This window comes from Panthera tigris, chromosome C2, assembly GCF_018350195.1.
Source record: "Panthera tigris isolate Pti1 chromosome C2, P.tigris_Pti1_mat1.1, whole genome shotgun sequence".
Lineage (NCBI taxonomy): Eukaryota > Metazoa > Chordata > Mammalia > Carnivora > Felidae > Panthera > Panthera tigris.
The window spans coordinates 128,070,705-128,091,801 of record NC_056668.1 but is presented as its reverse complement, the minus strand read 5'-3'; the positions used below and the strand labels follow the sequence as shown (position 1 = coordinate 128,091,801).

The 21,097-nt window shown below is 42.8% G+C and overlaps 1 protein-coding gene across 12 annotated transcripts; it reads left to right on the top strand.

Annotated features, from left to right (window-relative positions):
• The first annotated feature begins 263 nt into the window (after positions 1-263).
• CDV3 (CDV3 homolog) lies at positions 264-20,565 on the top strand. Of its 12 annotated transcripts, none has more exons than XR_006222211.1 (7): positions 3,066-3,728; positions 4,520-4,596; positions 13,684-13,829; positions 16,624-16,783; positions 18,190-18,239; positions 18,643-18,738; positions 20,502-20,565. XR_006222211.1 is itself a non-coding variant. In XM_042999176.1 (6 exons), exons 1-6 carry the CDS (start codon positions 3,489-3,491, stop codon positions 18,657-18,659), a joined length of 690 nt encoding a protein of 229 aa, XP_042855110.1. In that variant the 5' UTR covers positions 3,066-3,488; the 3' UTR covers positions 18,660-20,565. The 12 variants fall into 12 exon arrangements, 9 of the variants coding, with proteins under 9 accessions (XP_042855115.1, XP_042855109.1, XP_042855108.1 ...); XR_006222210.1 differs by having other exon boundaries at positions 20,261-20,565; XR_006222212.1 differs by adding an exon at positions 17,435-17,516 and having other exon boundaries at positions 18,643-20,565.
• The last annotated feature ends 532 nt before the right edge of the window (positions 20,566-21,097 follow it).

The following is a 21,097-nucleotide window of genomic DNA, read 5'->3' as shown; positions in this document are numbered from 1 at the left end:
CCTGGCAAGCTCTTTGGTCAGCATGAGCCGCATTCCTTTGAGCTGAGCATGTGTGGAATTTCCAGTCTAGGTAGCAGAATGGAACTTGGAACAAATAGCTCAGCAAAAAAGAACCCGGGGACAATGGGACCAGACCCAGCTGCCCTTTGCCAACTCTTGAGCTCACAGAATATTGGCTCAGTGGGCCTTGTTGAGGGAGATAAATGATGTCTTTTGGGCTGTACCACTTCAGAGGACTCAGAGAGACATTTCCATGTTCAGACAGCACTAAAATCCTTAGAAGATATGCTAAATATCTAGGAATGGTCTGAGTCCTCACCATGTTCAACTTTCCATCTAGCAAGGACAAATTAAGGTCTGTTTTGCTTTACAGATGGGGAAGGTCTAAATACTGGAAGGTAGAGGAGAAGAAACCTTCATCAAGAGAAAGCTGGAGGATACTTCAAGGTGAGGACAGGTGATGATAAGGGGGTGATGGCAGGATTCAGGGCCCTATGTGATCAATCTGGAGGAAGGAGTCAGGGGAAGTTTAAGAGGAACTGGTGGGAATATATGCTGTCAGTTTCAGGGCAGAGGATTCAAATAGGAAGGGATCAGCTTCTTGGAGGAGACAGTAACTGCAGACAATAACACAAACACAAAGATACTGGTCTCTCTACTGGCCTGACCTGAATTTCTTACATATGATCATGTTCTAGGAGCATGTCATGAATCACACTGAAAAATGTAGTGGGGATTTCTGCTGTGTCAACCCTCAACTGAGGTTCCTTCTCTGCATTTTCCCAAGGCATTAATTCCTTCAAGACACTGATATATTGATGGAGACCTAAGAAAGGAGAGACTGAACTCCAGTTACTCATATCTCGATCTTCTTGATTATAATGGAGTTGAAGGCAGGAATGACGAATTATTCAACCTAGAATAAGCTACGTAACCTTAAATATAGCTAAATAGGTGCTTCATAGATGAGGGAAAAAAGAACGAAAGGAAGGAAGGGAAGAAGGGAAAGGAAGAAAAATGTTACAAAGATGTTAAGGGAGATGGAGTGGGAGCAATACTTAACTTGGCCTGCATCACAGGAAGATAGGTAGTGTCACAGAAGGAAGTTACCTAGGGCCCATCTTGAGGGTGGGGCAGTTAATGTTTGGGGAATAATATGTAAGCTTGCTGTTGCTCAAGGCTAGGTACCTGATTTACTTTGTTGACATATTTTGGACTTAGTTCTTTTAATAAGTAGTGGAAGTGGGGGAGGGAGGGAAGACACCTTTAAATGGCGAAACTATAAAGGAAAAGACAAAGACGCAGCTCCATTTACTGGCTGTGCTGTATCTACCCCATGAAGCTACTAACATAGTCTGAGTCATTTCCTCAGTGGCTGTTCGCTCCTCTGTCCTTAGAAGGAGGAAGTGGAAAGTCTAATACATTACGGTACCTTTTTCTTTTTCTAAAATTTTTTTAAAAGTTTATTTATTTTGAGAGAGTGAGAGTGGGGGAGGGGGTAAGAGAGAGAGACAGAGAGAGACAGAGACAGAGAGAGAATCTTAAGCAGGCTCCACACTCAGTGCAGAACCCAACGCAGGGCTCGATCTCATGACCATGAGATCATGACCTGAGCCAAAATCAAAAGTGGGTGGCTCCACCAACTGAGCCATCCAGGCACCCCTAGGCCACCTTTTTCATATGAAAGGATTCCTGGAACACCTGGGTAGCTCAGTAAGTTAAGCCTTGGACTTTTGATTTCAGCCCAGGTCATGATCTCTGGGATCAAGTCCCACAACAGGCTCTGAGCTGAGCTTGGAACCTGTTTAAAATTCTCTCTCTCCCGGGGTGCCTGGGTGTCTCCATCCAACTTTGGCTCAGGTCATGATCTCACGGTTTGTGAGTTTGAGCCCCGCATTGGGCTCTGTGCAGCCTGCTTCGGATTCTGTGTCTCCCTCTCTCTGTTCCTCCTCCACTCACACTCTCTCTCTTTCTCAAAAATAAAGATTTTTAAAAATTAAAAAAAAAAATTCTCTCCCTCTCTCTGCCCATCCCCTGCTCACATTCTCTCCCTCTCTCTCTCTCTCTGAATAAACTTAAAAAAAAAGAAAAAAAGGATTCCTTTCATTCTCAAGGCCCACAAAGTACTTAACATAAGACCAGGTTTGACATGGGTGTTTTATCCGCACCCTATGACACATCATTCTCCTCCTTTTATCAGATATAAAAGCTAAGGATAAATTGCAGCCATCATCTAGACTCAAGTCAGGGCAGGGGGCACTATTTAAATGTATTAAAAAGTCACATATTTCGCATCCAATGCGTGTTAATGCTGGGAAGGGAACAGGTCCTCTTTTCCCACATAGCTAATACCCCCATTTCACAAATCAGAAGTTTGAGGATCATATTTCCTTAGCTCGATCTTGATGGACGTATCTAGCAGTAGATGGAGTCCAGACAAAAGTCAATCCGTGTCTATCTACCTACTGGCTTATTAAAGATCTTTTCTTACAGAACCTAAACGTCAAGCCCACTATTTTCCTAATAATTATCTCATCACATGAAAATTAAAACTCGTCAGACCAGAAAGAGTGGAAGTATAAAGTAGAGCGGTGGGAGAGGTACCATCTCTCCCACCACTAGTTTAACACAGTACATTTCCGTTTCGCTAAAAGTTCAAGCCACAAGGCCACAGTTCATTAAAGGCGAGCAGACACGCGTGCACCCTACGCATGCGCTCAGCTGGGACCCACCCGCCCCTTTCACCGGACCTCTTCAGCCAAGTCACCAATTAGCCCTCTAAATGCCCGCCCTCAAGGCTAAACCCTCGGCCAATCGGAAGAAAGGAGCCATCAGGCACATCACTTATGTAGCATACACCCTTCTCGCCTCTTCCCAAGGCCCCGCCCCGTCTGAGGCAGGGATTGTCGCCTAAGTGCTTCGTTCTGGCACCTGATTGGCTCCTTTCCCAGCTCCGCCTCTGTCTCCTCCCACAGCCCTCCCCACCGCAGACCGACAGCGGCGGGCGGAGCTAAGTACGCAGGCGCGGGCACTGCCTCTCTTTTCTAGTGGCCCGCCCTCCCTCCTCCCCCTCCCTCCCCTCCCCACCCCCTCTCCCTTCCTCTCCCGGCCTGCGCGCGCGTGTCTTCCTCCTGCACGCGCCGCCGCAAGCCAGGCACTCTCGCCGGAGCCTCTGGCCCGCGCGTTCCTTTTCCCCTCCGGCTGCGGGGCCGACGGGATCCTGCACCGCCGTCGCGGCAGCAGCTGCAGCCCCGGCAGCCTCGAGCGGCGGGAGCAGCGCGCGATCCCCCCAGGCGGACCGTACCACCGCCTGCCAGCTCGTGGGGGGAACTGCCCGCCCTGCCACACACGCCTCGGCGACCCCGCCGGGCTGAGGCGTCGCCGCGCCCGGGAGCGTGAGCGCAGAGCCGGCCTCGACCCCGAGCTCGGAGTCCCGCGGGCCGCGCCCGCCGCTGGCCCCACCCATCCGGGCCGTGGAGGCTGCGGCCATGGCCGAGACGGAGGAGCGAAGCCTAGATAACTTCTTCGCCAAGAGGGACAAGAAGAAGAAGAAGGAGCGGAGCAGCCGGGCGGCGAACGCCGCGGGAGCGGCGGGCGGCGCCGGCGGGAGCAGCGGAGCCGCGGGCGCGGCGAGCGGCGGGGCGGGAGCGGGGGCCCGGCCGGGCGACGGCGGGACCGCAGGCGCGGGGGCCGCGGGCCCCGGGGCCGCCACCAAGGCCGTGACTAAGGTGAGGGGCCGGGATGAGGGGCCGGGCCGCGCGCTTGCGCCCATGTGCCCGCCCCCGCCGGCCGCCCGCCCGCCCGCCCGGGGAAGCGTCCGGGAGGGGCGGCCGGAGGGCGGACGGGCGCGGGGGCTGGCCATGTGACGGGGGCTTCCCACGCCAGGCCGGCTCCCCTCTTCCCGCGGGACTCTCCCCTCGCCCCCAGCCCGCTCTCGCCCTTCCACCTTGTGTCGCTGGCTGGGACCGAGACCCGGACAGCGGCACCCTCGAGGAGAAATGGGTCTGGGGCCGAAGTGCCTGGCCCAGAGCAGCATTTATCGGGTGACGTCTGCTCTGAGACTCTTGAGTAATTTGGTGTTCCGACTTTAGCCCAGTAGTCTGAGCTGAATTTTCTAACAATCGCATTTGTGGCAGCTCGAACTGGCAGGGCTTGGCCTCTAAGCCTGTAACAGAATAAGTCTCATGACTACATTGAGGTAGACATTTAGTTGTGGGGTTACTATTGACTTTTTCGTTCCACTTTTCCTGGTTGTTTTTAAAGTAACCGCTCTCTTGAAGGAACTGGTGGAGGTAAAAGAAATTTGACTGCTTGGGCACGTTTGTCCTCCAGCCTAGTTTGCCCTCCAGTCCTCCCTCCCTCCGATCCCTCCGGCCTCGGGATCAAGTAAGGGCTTTGGCCAGAAAATGAGTCTATACTTTAGGTTCCAGATATTTGATCCCCTTTTCATAGCCTGATATTTGCCTTTGTTGTATTTTAACAAATAGATTTGCTTGATCCAATGGTGTGTGTTTTACAGGATGAAGATGAGTGGAAAGAATTTGAACAAAAAGAGGTTGATTACAGCGGCCTCAGAGTTCAGGCGATGCAAATAAGGTATGGTCTGTTTACTTCTGTGTTTAGATAACCCTTAGGATAGGTGTTGTATGTTTGGTTTTTCTCTAGCCCCAAAGCAGCTAGACACAGTGACCTCATGCTTTAGATACGCTTATTAGGGCTGTAAGGATTGTGTCTTCCTCTCTCTGATGGCGGTCCTTTCTATATGCTGATCAAATCAGCTGCCAGCTCCAAAATCCTGTGAGAGCTTGCCTACTTATTTGAGACAGCTAAAATGAAATGGATTTTGTGGCCTTTAAAATTTTTACTTTTGATATTGGTGGCTTGAACGGCGTGGTTTTCACATCCTGTCCAATAAGCAAGTTCATATATATTTTTGTAGGTGAAGCATACTTAGAAATACGGATTTTAGGTGTTCACACAATGAAACCAGCCTGTGTAATCAACAGCAAGTTCAAGAAACTAAACATTGCTGCTACAGAAGAAACCTAAGTGCTTTGAGTCACTGCCTTCATTCCCAAGAATAACCGCTATCCTAACACTGTAGATCAATTTTCCTGAGGATTTTATAGGAATGGCATTGGATAGTCCAAGCATGTTAAACTTTTTAAAGTTTAAGAAAACAGGACTTTTTTAAAAATTGGGTTGGTTGCCTTAAAGTATTTGAAATTAACATATTAAGTCCAATCTATGGTATTTTGTTTTAGATTCATGTAAAAAAATGTCATATTTTAATGGGCTCATAAGGTAGAAAAAACAAGTGAATATATGGTTCCACCATTTTGAGATAAAAACTCTTTAATCTCAGTTTAAAGAAATAAATGAGATCCTAATGAACTGCCTCCAGTTTAAAGTTTGCAATTTGTAGACACCAGTGACCACATGGCACACTGATGGAAGTAATTTTCCTTAACCAGAATACAGCCTTTTGACTTCTCTAAATGGTGACATTTACGGCTTTGAGTAACTGACTCAAAAACCAGGACTAATATTTTTGACATTTGTTGCATTCCTTCCATAGCCAGGCATTATATCCTAGGTTCTTCACATTGTTTCATGAGCTTAACCAAAGTGAAACCTGACTGATAGTGGGAGACTTTTTAGGAAATGAGGTTTTTCCACTCTTGAAGTTCTTTTGTAGTAATGTTACGTAGACATGATTAGACTACGGTTTTATTCCCAGCCACTTCTTGAATTTGTGTGTTAGATGTCTTTGAAGAGGTGTGGTTTAGAAAATATCCCTGTTTCGGGCACCTGGGTGGCTCCATTGGTTAAGCAACTAACTAACTCTTGATTTCGGCTCAGGTCATGATCTCAGGGTTGGTTTGTGAGATTGAGCCCCTTCGAGAACCCTGCTTGGGATTCTCTCTCTCTTTCTCTGCCACTCCCCATGTGTGCGCTCCCTCACGCTCTCTAAATAAACTTTGTTTTTTTTAAGAAGAGAGAATATCCCTGTTTTCCCCAGGGCTTGCCCTGTAAAAATGAAGAGGAGGTATTGTGAAGTTCTTAATCACTGGGGGGTTGTAGAACTGCCTGTGTATGTGGTTCCTGTTTGGCTGTAGAATAAGGCTCTAGGTCTGCCTTGCCTGACCACAGGCCCTTGACTGCACGTTCTGTAGATTTGAATGGACAGGAAGGATGACAGTAAGTGAACTTACTGAGCAAGAGTAGCGCTTTCTGAGGGAGAAAGGTTTCAAATTCACTGAATGCAAGAAACTGATTTTGTTTTATTATGGAGGATATTACCTGTTTTTCTGTCGTTGACTCTAAATTCCATACCCATATTCAGAGTTATTTTTGGCTACTCCAGAGGTGATGAAATAGTTCTTAAGTCATTTCTTTCACCTTTGCTAGGGGCACAGGTAAATCTCAGCTAGGCTAGTATGAGTGTTTAAGTTCTGCTTGACCTGAAGCAGGCCAGCTTTTATGTTGTTTTTTCATTATTCTTAGCATGTAGTCATTTCTCCTAAGTGGTCCTCCACAGGTTTTCCCCTAACCTTCTAACATTGAAAAACCTACCTTCAGGAAGCTGTTTTTGTGGATCCTCCTGTCATTGTGGAATCTAGAGTCTATATTTCCATTCTCTTCATAAACCATTCAATAAAGAGGAATCTAACAGCCTTCAGGAAAAACTTGAGTGTGAGAAGTCCTGTCATCTGAGGCTTAATAATAATGACTAATATTTTCACTTTATATATTGAAAAACCTTGTAAACTTTGTATTAAATGTTCTTGACACTGAAACTCAATTGGGTTGGGGTCCCCAGGGAAAGACAGTTTGGTTCATAGGAATGGAAGTAGGTTACTCAGTTAAGTGGGGTGGAGATGATAATGTCTCGAAAACATGGGCTTTGGAGATAGACAAACTCGGGTTTGCATTTTAGCCTGCCGCTTATGTGTGACCTTGGGCAAGCTGGTTGGTTGTTGAATGTTGGTTGTGATCTACAAAATTGAGACATGCTAGGATTGTTGTGAGGATTTTTGAGCAGGGTATTTGTAAAATACCCACTTGGTGACATTAATCATCTCTGTTCAGTAGGTAAATTAGGATGATTCATTGTTGAGAATTTCTGTTATTTAACCATGAGGTACCTGGTTTATAATACCAAGATTTGAGGGAAAGGGTAGTGGAGATGCATAAGATTATCATGTCTGATAGACTTTGGTGAGTCAGTTCACAGTGGACTTAATAGGAGAAAATTACATGTTCGGGTTGGCATTAGTATAACCATACAAACAAAAATCCCTCTCTCAAGAGCCTTAAACACTGCTGTCGACTTCCAGTTATTGTCTTCTATAGCTTGGTCTTACTTGTTAGGCAGAAACCCTTAGAAGGGGGCAGAGAAATGAGATCTCTTTTCTCTGAGAAGTTGGGGTGGGTGGTTCTTTATGCCTTTAATCTGTTACCTTTTTCTGTCTGAGAGGCAGCCTTGCCATCTCAGAATGAGATAAGGGAATATGAAACTTTGGAAATTGACATAAAGTATCTTGAGGGGGCACCTGGGTGGCTCAGTCAGTTAAGCATCTGACTTTCAGCTCAGGTCATGATCTCACAGTTTGTGGTTTTGAGCCCTGCGTCGGGCTGTGTGATGACAGCTTGGAGCCTGCTTTGGATTCTGTGTCTCCTTCTCCAACCCTGCTTGTGCTGTGTCTCTCAAAAATGAATAAACGTTAAAAAAAATTTTTTTTTTAAGTAACTTGAAATTTTCAGACTTATAAATTTTTTCATCTAGCTTTTTGCTTTGAAACATTAGAAACCTCAGAAAAGTTGCAAGAATAGTAAAATAAGTGCCCATTTATTTTTTGCTTAGATCTACTGATCATTTTTGCCTTACTTGCTTTATCTTCAGTCCGCTGCAGGTATGGCATATCACCTTAAAGTTCTTGACACTACTCCTCAGGTAGGTTAGCCTTCATGGACCTTTATTGAAGATAAGTGTGCATTTGAGAGAGGAAATTTTTGAGGGGCACCTGGCTGGCTCAGTTGGTGGAGCATACGACTCTTGATCTCATAAGTTCAAGCCCCACGTTGGGTATCAAGACTACTTAAAATCTTTTTTAAAAAGAAGTTTTCAGTAGCAACAAACATATCATACTAACATCCTGTCTCACATTTACCAACTAGCTCAAGATTTAATTACCAAGAGTATTGTAAGAGCTTGGGGCGCCTGGGTGGCTCAGTCGGTTGAGCATCCGACTTCGGCTCAGGTTATGATCTCACAGTCTGTGAGTTTGAGCCCCACATCGGGCTCTGTACTGACTGCTCAGAGCCTGGAGCCTGCTTTGGCTTCTGTGTCTCCCTCTCTCTCTGCCCCTCCCCCACTCATGCTCCTGTCTCTCTCTCTCAAAAATAAACAAACATTTAAAAAAATTTTTAAAGTATTGTAAGAGCTTGTGTCAAATTTTGTGTCTAAGTTAATAGATGTATTCAAGGTCATCGTTTGTAGACAAGTTCTTTGGAGGGGTGCCATTGGGATGGTGATAAAAAAAGGGACCTAATACTGGAGCTTAGATTGTTGGTTGATGGTAGGACCTGTGGCCTCTCCTCTCTTTAAAATGGATTTTTGGGAGAGAGAAGGATTTCATTTAATATTTGAAGTAAATGTTGAGCATTTGTCATCTTTAAATAAAGAATTGAGTTCTTGGAGCCCAGTGGGTGTTTTTAGGAACCTTCTTAAGAGATGTAGACCTTTAAACCCATTAAGTAGAGCTGATTAAGTTGTTCTTTCAAGAAATCATTCCTGCATCCAAGCTGGATTCAATTGTAGCAAATACTAGTGTGACTGAAGTGTGCCAGACATCAGGGTTGTAGAAATAAGTCCTGCTCAGCAGCACTTTCAACAATAGCCAAATTATGGAAAGAGCCTAAATATCCATCAACTGATGAATGGATAAAGAAGTTGTGGTTTATATATATAAAATGGAATACTACTTGGCAATGCGAAAGAATGAAGTATGGCCTTTTGTAGCAACATGGATGGAACTGGAGAGTGTTATGCTAAGTGAAATAAGTCATACAGAGAAAGATACCATATGTTTTCATTCTTATGTGGATTCTGAGAAACTTGACAGAAGACCATGGGGGAGGGGAGAGGGGAGAGTTAGAGAGGGAGGGAGGCAAACCATAAGAGACTTTTAAAGACTGAGAATAAACAGGGTTGCTGGAGGGTGGGGGGGTGGGGGGGAAGTGGGTGATGGGCATTGAGGAGGGCACCTGTTGGGATGAGCACTGGGTGTTGCATGGAAACCAAATTGACAATAAATTTCATATTTAAAAAAACAATAATACAAAAGAAATAAGTCCTGCTCTACTAAACATCAGTAGATCATTTCAGTGATGTGCAGAGTGCTGTGGAACACAGGAGAGAGACCCTTGGTCTGCCGTGAAGAGGTTGAGAAAGTCTTTGGAGGAGGTGCAGTGCCATTTTAGGCTGCCGGCATAGCTCATCGGGCATGTCCGTCTTCATTTTGCTGTTGTCTAACAGTGGTTCGATAATAGGGTCAAACCAATGGAGGTACCTACCATTCTCATAGAAGCACAGCTACTAAAATCCTAGCATTGGGATGCATAAATTCTCATGTAATGTCCCTTGAGATAAAGAGGTAAGAATGTTCCATTTTTATTAATAAACTGCTGCAGGATGTATAATCCTGATCAACCTTCCTGAAAGTGAATTTCTCAACATAGAGAAAATTTCTGTGTCATATATTAGAGCTCTAAAGAGGATAAAATGAAAGAGGCAACATGAAAGAATAAGGGCTTTGGAGACCCAGGGATTGGCTCCCCTACTTTGTAGCTCTGGGGGAGGGACTTAATGTCCCAAGTGTCAGTTTCCTCCCGTGTCAGTGAGCCTCCTGCCTGCTTTGGTGGTATTGAGAGGTTTAACTTTGCAAAGTGGTAGGACACTTCCTGGCCTCTTAGATGCTCTGTAAATACTCCCTTTGCTAGCATCATCATTCCGCCTTACGACCAACAGTGCCTTATGGACTTTTGCATATTTAAGACTGTATACTTTAAGTTGTGATAATATACTTACAAGTAGCAGAGTAGTGTTTGGAAATGTGAATTTTAGCTGATAAGAAGCTATGTATATTTTATTTGGGTCAAACACAATTTTAGCCTATTGACTTCTGTGGGAATAATTCTTTGCAACATTTGTCTTACTACAGTATTTAGAGATTTGACATTTCCTGGAGTGTGTAAATACAGAAAAGTAATCAGATATTTAAATCATTTCTACCCTGCCCTTAGCACTATGGCATTTTGGCAAGGCTGTTAGCATCTCTGGGCCTTAGTTCCCTCTGTTGGATGAAGGGTCCTGACTAGACAGTTTCCAATGTTTCATTTAACTAATACTTCAGAATGTTAAGAAACCAAAATATTAAGTTGTCTTGTGTTTATTATTACAGATATACAATTCTTTGAATTAAACAAATCACTCTTATTTCTTAGGAATAGTTTATAATTTAACGGGATTTTTAGATTAGTGATTCAGTTCTTCACTTGTCTCTGAGGGTGAACAGGTAATAAACACTAGATAGTAAAGGAACCTTCTTTTACAGTGGACCCTCAGTATTCTATCAGACCAAATTGGGGGTTTTATTTAATGTTTTGTTGTGAATTACAAAAACTATACATTAAGGACATTTGAAAAGTATAACAGCATAAAGAAATGTATTAGAATTATCCATAATCCATTCGGCTTAGGGATTATCAGTGTTAGAATTTTTTGGTTTTTAGTTAATTGTTTACTACAAGCTGATAATTCTGGGGTTTAGATGTATTAATCACCAAATATTAAAGCAGTTTAAAGAAAAGTCTGTCTTAAGAGTCCGGTATATGTATTTGAAAAATAGTGGTTCAGCACATTTTGTTGAGTTAACTGTTTCAAAATGTAGATGACCAACTGAAATGAAAGCTAACATACCTTGGGGTATATATGACAATACAAGTGCCATGAATGTTCTTAAATCTTTGTGGGGATCTTCTTGTCTAGCCTGGATTGGGATGCTGCGACATTACTAACAAGTCTGATGTAACTAGGTATATAACACGTATGTTTTTACTCATGAACCAATATTAAAGTGTAACTGCATTGCTGTGGGTTCAGAAGTGAATTTTAAAAAATGGGGGGTGGTGGACAGTACTAATGATTGGATACCACTGTTAGACTCCTAGATAAATTAGGACCTTACTGTCCTTACCTGGTCATTCATTCCACATATAAACTTTAGAAAACAAGGTTATAGTGTTTGGTTTCTATTTTTAAAAATCCATTTAAGGGGTGCCTGAGTGGCTCGGTTGGTTAAGTCTCCAACTCTTGATTTTGGCTCAAGTCATCATCTCATGTCAGAGCCCCATATCAGGCTCTGCACTGACAGTGTGGACCCTGCTTGGGATTCTGTCTCCGCCCCTCCAGCGCACGCTTGTGCGTTCACGCACTCTCTGTCTCTCTCCCTCTCTCAATAAATAAATAAGCTTAAATCCATTTAAAAAGAACATTTTTTTTTAAAAAAAATGTTCATGTTGTGGATTTTAGAAATTTTGAGTTTTGTTCTATCTTAGTTGTTTCTTAATAAGGCAGTGGCATCTGTGCTGCTTGTTTGAAAGCTCAAATGGATATTAAAAAGCAGGTAATAGTAAACACTTAACTGCTTAGTATATGCCAGGCACTGTTCTCAGTGCTTTGTGTCTGTTAACCCACTTAATCTTACTGTTCTCCCCATTTTACACTTGTGGAAACTGAGGCATACAAAAGTTAAGTGCTGTACTCAGTCTCCTGACTAGTAAGTGGCAGAACCAGGCAGTCTGGCTTTAGAATCTGCTCATAACTACGTGCTGCATGAACAAAAATAAAATCACGATTTCTAGTACCCAGCTACTTCTTTAAACATTAAAAAAAAAAAAAATTATTCAGGGGTCCCTGGGTGGCTCAGTCAGTTTGGCATCTAACCCTTGATTTCAGCTCAGATCATGATCTCAGGGTTTATGAGATGGAGTCCCACATCAGGCTCCAAGCTGACAGTGCTGGGCCTGCTTGGGATTCTTTCCCTTTTTCTCTGCCCCTCTGCTGCACACACACTCTCTCAAAATAAAAAATAAAAAATAAATAAATTTAAAATCATTTTTAAAATACCTTCCTATTTAATATTAGGTATATAGATTTTGTTTTAGTAAGTCCTTGGTTTAATTGACATTGAATTGAATATTACTGTCATGTTAGTATAGGCCTAACATTTTAAACAGCAGCACTAGATTCTATTATATATTAACAAAAAGGGAAACTGAAAGGTGGCTTGGCCATATTCTCTGTTCTTTTTTCCTCTTGAACTATAGTCTCAAGTAAAATTGTGCTACAGATGGAGATTGAAGATGCGTCTGTTCCCCTCACCCCTTCCTGATTGCCACCCTAGACCTCTAAATTTGGTGGACATTGTCTTTGAAATTATTTGTGTGTGTGTGTCTTTAAAGGAGACCATTAGTTATTCAAGAAGGTTGTCTTATAGCCAGGACTTCCCTTGAAATGGAAGGGAAGCACACTTAGATGTCCTTTTGCAGAAGCCAAGAGAGGCCATGATGATCCCAAGGTCACATGGTAGGGTGTACATTGTTAACAGCCATGATCACTGATTAGATATCAAAGGGAGACATGTCTTAAACGTGGAAGGCCAGGGACAGCTTTAGGCAACATCCTGTTTTTTCAATAGGAGAGAAGAGGGAGGTTGATAGGCTGAAGTTCTAGGAAAAACCACCATTGTCATAGAACGTGATTCATGGAAGGGTTGGTAGTCAGCCAGAGGTGGCATCAGCAAGGACAAATAGCTGCAGAAAGGAAGTTAGATTTGACAGTTAACTCACGGATTTCTGACTCCAGCCAGTAAAGAATAAAGAAATAAGAAATTGGCATTAAAACCACTGCAGACAGTCTTAGGATGGTGTGTTGCCATGATGTATGTGTCACATTTATAATCACTAGTAAAGCCGAAGACTGAGTTTTTGTATTCTCTTCTTTTTTAAACAGGTGACATATCTGGTGATCGGGACCAGTTCTAGATATATTCCCTGTGTCACACAGTAGAGACTGGCACTAAAAAGTCTGTAGCAGTGGTGTAAATACTGAACGCAGATTTGTTTTCTCTATTGGAATGTGAATTCTAATTTTGAGAGTTTTTTGTGATATGTACTAAACAATTAGCCAATGACACACAACTTCCAAAAATCATTTCATCCCTGAAAATAATGCTTACCATCAGTGCTAAACAAATGGGGGATTGGGGCTCTGAAGAGGTTAAGCGACTTTTCAAGGGTCACACAGATATCAGCATTGATAGAACTAAGGGTTTGGATTGACACTTTTCCTGGCGGTTTTATAATTGAATTTCCTGGGGCACCTGGGTGGCTCAGTCGGTTGAGCGACTGCAGCTCAGGTCATGATCTCACGGTTTATGAGTTCGAGCCCCGCGTTGGGCTCTGTGCTGACCGCTCAGAGCCTGGAGCCTGCTTTGGCTTCTGTGTCTCCCTCTCTCTCTGCCCCTCCCCCACTCATGCTCTGTTTCTCTCTGTCTCAGAAATAAAACATTTAAAAAAAAATTTATAATTGAATTTCCTCATTTGCTTTTCCAATAGTGAAAAGGAAGAAGAAGATAATGAAAAAAGAGAAGATCCAGGTGATAATTGGGAAGAAGGTGGAGGTGGTGGTGGTGGTGTCGAAAAATCTTCCGGCCCCTGGAATAAAACCGCTCCGGTACAGGCACCTCCTGCTGCAGTAATTGGTAATCTTAATGTTTTATTTTCATGAAGACATCTACGTATGGTTTTACATATGGTTAGCTTTCAACTGAATGAATGCTGTGGTAGAATAAGAGGGGTTCCTTTCTGTTCTTGGGGGAGAGGTTTGTATATGTCTGTTTAAAGATTTTTACATCCTTAGGAAAGGAATTTGGAAGTTAAGATATGTGCTTTTCTGTAGGCTTCTTACATTTATATGTAAACTAACTTGCCAAATTTAAATATTTAAGTCATTTGTTTTACTTTTTGACAGTTGGCTAATGGATGATTGAGTACCTGTGTTTCCACCTGTGTTTCTTTTTTTTCTCCCCATTTTACTGTCTTGAAGCATGAATTCTCACACGGGCAGATTGTATCACTCGTTTTTTATACAGAATAATACAAAGAATAACAAATCTTACTGCCCAGAGATCACAGATAACTACTGTGTGTCAACATTTTTGCATCCTTTTGAGTACTTTGCTGTGTTACCTTTTTCCATTCAACTTTGTGTTTATTTTTGAGGGCATGTGAGGGAGGGGCAGGAAGGGGGGTGAGGGGAGGGACAGTTTCCAAAGCAGGTTCTGTGCTAACAGCAGAGCTCTTAACATGTTTTACTGCATCTGTCACTGATCCCTGATGACCTCAGCATTGCTAAACTCCGTTTCCCAGTCTCTGTCCTCATTCGATGTTCCCCATCCTCAACATTTGCTGTAGCTCATCACCACTTTGAAACACACTCTTCTGTTGACTTCCAGGACACCACGGTCTCCTTGCTTCCTCAATGGTTGGCTCTCAGACTCCCTGGCTGGGGTCTCTTCTTCCTCCCTGCCTCTAAGTGATACTCATCCCCAGCGCTCAGCCCTTGCCACTCTCTTCTCTGTGGCCTTACTCCCCTGGCAATCTCCACATGCCAGCGACTCCAGAATTCACATCCACTCAGATCTCCCCTGACCTCCAAACACGTAGATCTTAACCGCGTACCCAGCACCTCAATATTCACATATCCAAAACTGAACCCTTCACATAGAGTTGACCCCGAAACAACATTGTATGAATTACTGCAGTAACCTGTTAAGTGGTCGGCCTGCTTCCCTACGTACACTGTTCCCAGTGCAGCCAGTGGCCAGTGTAGTGATCATTTCAAATGTGACCTGAAAGTGTCTCAGATGTTGACAAGCCTCCAGTGGTGTCCCCTCTAATCAGAATAGAAGCTGAAGTTCTCAGACTTGCAGCACCTTAGATGCCTGTCTTGGGATCTCTTTTTCTGATTTTGTCTTTTAGTCAGGTCCTTGCTCACTCTGCTCCTTGGACATACCAGGCACATTGCTGCTGCAGGCCCTTGTGCATATGTTTTCAGCCTGAATTCTCTCCTTTATATTGGGAGTCTCTAAGTAAGCTTTTTCTGTAAAGGGCCAGATAGTAGGTAATTTAGGTTTTGAGGGCCATACAGAAGACTATTTTAATTACTCAGTTCTGCTGTTACAGCACAAAAGCAGCCGTAGACCATACGTACACCCATTGAGTGTAGCTGTGTTCCAGTAAAACATTTATAAGATCAGTGTCAGACCTGATTTGGCTTGTTTACCAACTCAATATGTTGGCCTCCTTCTTTCAGGCCTTGTTCACTTTTCACTCGTCACTGAGTCCCTACCCATCATGTGTTCCCTGGACAGACCCTTCCCCCACCTTAATTTTTGGTATGGCACCAATTTTTACATATTTGATTTCCTTACTCTGGGATAACACTGTCCAATAGTACTTTTTTGCAGTGATGGAATAGCACTGTTCACTATAGTAGCCACTAGCCATATGCGGCTATTGAGTCCTTAAAATGCGACTGATACAACCAAGGAACTGAATTTTTAAGTCTTTCATTTTAAATAGCTGCATGTGGCTAGTTGCCAGAATATACAGTTCACGAAAGCCGGTCCTTAACATTTGTATGCCCACTACGAACAGTACCTGACACATAGCAGGTGCTTAGTAACTAATGAATGCATGTTATATTATGGCTTTCCCACGCTTAATTAAAAGCCATATGAGACAATAACCCTTTATGCATTATGCATTATGTTGCAGCTAATAAATGATGTAGGCTTTTCTTTGAAAGGAAGTTTTTGATAAATGGAACAACATGTAAAATACTGAATCCATGTTGAGAATGGGGAGAAAAATGATAACATAGCAAAAAGCCAGAAGGCTCTGTCCCCAAAATGTTAGCCATCATGGAAGACTTTGGGCTGTTCAGCGGTTTAGTTTTTTCTTGCTTTTCCTGTGTTTTATAAAATAAGATCCATTGATGATATGACAGTGAAATTAAGGGTATCGAGTATATTTTTTTTACTAGTCTTTTAGAATTAAAAATATATACGCAAGCATTTTAGTAAGTAAATTCTTTATACTGGCATCTTATTTAACCCATCAACCAGGTAAAGAGGTGATTATCCACATTGCCGATATATATACTGAGGGCTGACCTGGTCATACTCTGAAAGGCAGTCCCTCCTGGGCCTGCCTCCCAGGTCCAGCAGATTTCTTTCCCACTTCCAGTAAGTTGAATTCTAGAAAGAAGTCATTTACATAGGTAATTAAAATTGTACATGGGAGAAAAATTAGACTACCCTAGAAAAATAAGAGTATTTTCGCTTTCAGACTCTCAGGTAACTTTCTGTTTTCCAGAGACTGTCATGTAGGTATTGTTTTTTTCTGTAATTATCAAATGATTGGGAATGTGAGAATAGCTTATTAAAATGCCAGGCGTTTGAATGGTTTCTCTAAACTGTTATGAAATGTCAGTTACAGAAACCCCAGAACCAGCGATGACTAGCGGTGTGTATAGGCCCCCTGGAGCCAGGTTAACCACAACAAGGAAAACACCGCAAGGCCCACCAGAAATCTACAGTGACACACAGTTCCCGTCCCTGCAGTCCACTGCCAAGCATGTAGAAAGCCGGAAGTAAGTACTCCAGCTCTCGCCTTTTTATCTTGGCGTGCTCTGTCCCTTGGCCAGGGAGTGGGATGTAGGAGATGGGAGAACCCACCTGGGCTGGGGGAGGGGGGTCGTTCTCTTGTAGGTAAAGCCCAGGCCACAGCTGACAGGCAGCTGAGAATTAGGGTAGGACTTACCTGCCTTAGGGCTGGAAAGGGGGAGGGCTGGAGGGGGCTGTGGGGAAAGAGCACCAAGAGACCAGGTCTCTTTATCCTTGGTTTATATGTTGTTCTGTAGCTATGACAAGTCATGCCTAGTTTAGAATTCTTTCTAACATGGAAACTAGAAATATAAGAGCGGTATTTTCATTGTATTCCCAGTTGATGTGAATAGATGAAAGATGTTGGCATTTATAAATCTAATATTAAAATAATCTTATTTCAGCAGGTACTTTAAATGAATGCTACCTGGAGTTAAATGACCACATTTGGCACATCCACATCTTTTTTAGGGACATGAATTTTTTAAAGTAAATAAAACGGGAAGAAATGTAAAAGACATTAGATGGAAATACTGTTGGGGGGGGGGGGGAAGTAGCTTTTTTAAAGTAAATCCAAGCCTTTTTTGCCTCTGAGAGCCTAATTTAAGCCTCCACTTTATCTGACCCACTCCCATAAGGAAGAAGTGAGGAGAAATCATTGAATGATGAGAACTTTACTTGAATAAGAAAACCATTGCCCTTATGCATAAAGAAAGAGAGGTATTATTTATTGTTTGCTAAAAATAAAAGTGACTCTTAGAAGGAATCACCGTGTCATTAGATAGCCTTTTGACTTTCCAGTTGTCTTCAGGTTGGTCCCAATATAGATTTGCCACCACAGAAAACAACACCATAGAGCCTCAGTACTCATGTTTTCTGTTCCTTTGAAGCCTAGAAAATGATTTGATGATGATTTTATGTGCAACTTTCCCCTGTCAAAAGCAGAGCATTCCTAAGTCAGAATGGCGTAAAGCAGAGAGGATCCCTCACTTTCTGAAAGTTTGCACTACACTTCACTTTTACAGGAAGACCTATGTTAGTGCGCGTTTTCGCTACCTGAAAGAAATCTGGAGAGATGTTCCCTGTTACGGGAAAAGGCTATTGCCATCCTAATGTACGTCTTCTGTAAAAGCAAGTGGTGTAACAGGAACTTTCAGGAAGCACTGTAGGAAGGGAAGCAGTGTAGGAAGGGAAGCAGTGTAGGAAGGGAAACCTGTACCAGTTTCCCTTCCTATTCCTCCCTCAGGATACTTCTAAGGGGTGACTTGTTTTTTGGGGGGTTTTTTTGTTTTGTTTTTTGTTTTGATTGGTTGGTTTTTTTAATTTGAGGAAGAATTTACACAACAACCCAGTGAAAAAGAAATATTTACTGATTACATTTCTTTTCCCTTAGGGATAAAGAAATGGAGAAGAGCTTTGAAGTAGTAAGACACAAAACTAGAGGTAGGGATGAGGTTTCAAAAAACCAGGCCCTTAAACTTCAGCTAGACAACCAGTATGCTGTGCTTGAAAATCAGAAAAGCAGCCACACACAGTACAATTAAGGAATGGTCTTTGCTAACCCTTCTAAGGTAACTAGACCACAGCTAACCACCAGGAACAGCCATTCATCATCTGATCTCTGCTGGACCCACGGCCGATGCAGACCACTCGATATAAGTGACCGTCCCTATTGCACTATGGAAGCATAAGTGTCACACTGCTCTTTGTGTTGTATTGGATGTAGGGGGATTCTCATTGTTCTATAAATGCGTGAACTAGATTCAGCAGTGTTCTTTCATTATTACTCTGCAAGTACAAAAACAAACTGCAGCCAGTGGTCATTTCAAAATCTTTTTATGTTCAGATACTGAGCCTTCGTAAGGGCTGACTACCTCAGGTTTGCTGCACTCGTCGCGGACTTCTTGTGGATCACAACTTCTGGACACGAAGGTTACAGCTAGTAAGTGTCGGTGTGAAGCTTGAAACCAGCTCTCCTGGATTCCTATCAAATCCTGCAGAAAGTCAGCCATCTCGGTTCTGATCTGCTGTAAAAGATGAAGATTTAAGTGACCTTAATTAACCTGTCCTGTGCCCCACCCTTAAGGAATACTCTGTAGTGGGCTGTGTTAGACTTCCTGGAACGTGCCGCTCTCAAAAGAACTCCTGTGTTCAGATAATCTGTGTAGTAGGGCTGTGATTTTATAATTTAAACTTTGAGTTGTATCCTGGGGTAACCATAAGTTAAATTCAACCAAACTTGGGTCCACCCAGTGGGAAAGGGGGTGGGGGGGAGTGATCTTTCTTCTTTTAGTGATTTCTTATTATTTGGGTAGTGCTTTTTCTGTGTTCCACATTAAGGCCTTTTTTTTTTTTTTTTTTTGGAATAAGTTCTTTGACAGAGCATATTGCTTGGTTGAATAAGTAACCTGAAATATGCGTTAGGATTGTGAAACGTCTCGTGAAATTTGCCAATCCCTAGAGTGGAACCAAATAGCCTTTGATGTAAAGGGCAGTGGATGCAGGGGGCTCTCCTTCAGGTGCTGCTAAAGCCTCCTCTGATCAGGTCTAAACTGTACAGTAAACTGCAGTGGAAAGAGTAAGGGCTCTGCTCAGGCCACGTGATTCACTGACCTGTCCTTATAAATCCAGAGCAACGTGAGCAGAACCTTCACCTAAAACCCACTTGGGTTTTCACGGATCTTGCGTGATCTTTGACAAGATTTCCAGATACACTTGTGCCCAAATTGTTAAGGTATTGGACCTTCCGTAGATGCAGTGACTGTGCCAGCTTAGCTCTGTTCTCAACCTTTTGGTATGTCTGTGTTCGTTTGAAGAGTCAGGGGCGAGAGGGACAGGTGATGTAGCACTTCTGTTTTTAATAATTACAGCTTAAACTATCCAGTAATTTTTAGTCCTTAAAGGGACTTCAGGAAGCTACCCAGGATTACTGAGAAGTCTTTCCATCTAATGAGATAGTCTGGTAATTTACTAGTTTTGTATCTGGTTCAATAGAAATACTTCAAAGTGGTATGTGACTGCTTGATGCAGAGTCTGGGTTTCTCTATAATAAATCCCTTTGCCAAATGCAGGAGTTGCAGACTTGCTACTGGCAAGAGTGAAGCAAACGAGCGAGTAGAGTGAGTAGAACTATTCCTGTGTAGGGGCATCTCCTATGGGAGTTTAGTCTGATGAAAGTGTCAGTGCAGGAATCAGCTCCTGGGAGTTGACAGTATCTCCTGACAGGACCTGCCCACCACACCTGGGCCCTAATGGCGTTGTTGGAGGCGGCAGGCAGGATGCCTGGCCTCTGGTGTATTGGGGCGAGTAGCTGAGCCAGCCAAGGAGAGGTTGGATGATTAAGCAAGAAACAAGGGATTCTTGGTTAAACTGAAGACTTCGTTTGGGAACCAAAAATCTTAACAAATAGTCTCTTGGACCTTGAGCCACATATTTCCCCTGAAAAGTATGCATTTTTTTTCCAGCAAAATTTTGTTGGGAGTTACGTTATTGAGGAATGAACTGAGATGAATATGCACAACTTTTATTTAATGGCATACTACGCTAGAAATCTGAAGACCTGCGGGAGATATAAAGTTCCAACTCTTGTTATAACTTTTTAAAAGATTGTGAAATTATAAAAATGCACATGAATCAAGTTTTAATATACTGTATGATGGGTGGGTGAGGCTGTCCATTGTACCATTTCTTTCTTTGAATTCTCAGGCATGGTTTGGCAGTGCAAGAACTCTGTAACATTAACAAATTCAATAAAAGGTAAATATATGGATTCTGGAGTCTGATAGTCTTTATTCCTTTTCCCCCACCTCCCTCATAATTTTTATTCTTAATCTTTAACCTAGTCTCTGTTTTTGAAAATGGCGAATTGATGTCATGCCTCCATTGCTGTGGGAGGATGATAATCTCATCTCGGGTAAAACTCCCATTTGATAAATGTTTGCAGAGTACTCTGAATGTTAAAAAGACATCTGGAATGGAAGCGGTGGATACTCTTCACCAAAGTTAAAGCGTTGAAATGTACTTTTTTTGTTACCATATTACATTTTGTTGTCCCAAACCATGGCAACAGAATCTACAATCTTTACTGTGTGGAATAAAGATCTGGGGCCTTACCCCTTGAAGCTTACAGATTTCTCAAATGAGCCATTTTAAATTTCGGGATTTAGTCTGCATTATAGTCCCCAAATTTCTAAGCTAGAGAGTGTATTTCAAGTCCCTTTTGGTAATGGAGTTTAAATGTTTAGTGGTAACAATTGCTATTTGGTCATTCTGGCTCCTCGATTGAGTGTTTTGACAGCCCT

Coding starts and splice junctions, on each gene's coding strand:
- CDV3 (XM_042999174.1), top strand. CDS start 3,489: ATGGCCGAGACGGAGGAGCGAAGCCTAGATAACTTCTTCGCCAAGAGG. Junction 4,597..13,683: donor GTTCAGGCGATGCAAATAAG/GTATGGTCTGTT, acceptor CTTTTCCAATAG/TGAAAAGGAAGAAGAAGATA. Junction 13,830..16,623: donor ACCTCCTGCTGCAGTAATTG/GTAATCTTAATG, acceptor ATGAAATGTCAG/TTACAGAAACCCCAGAACCA.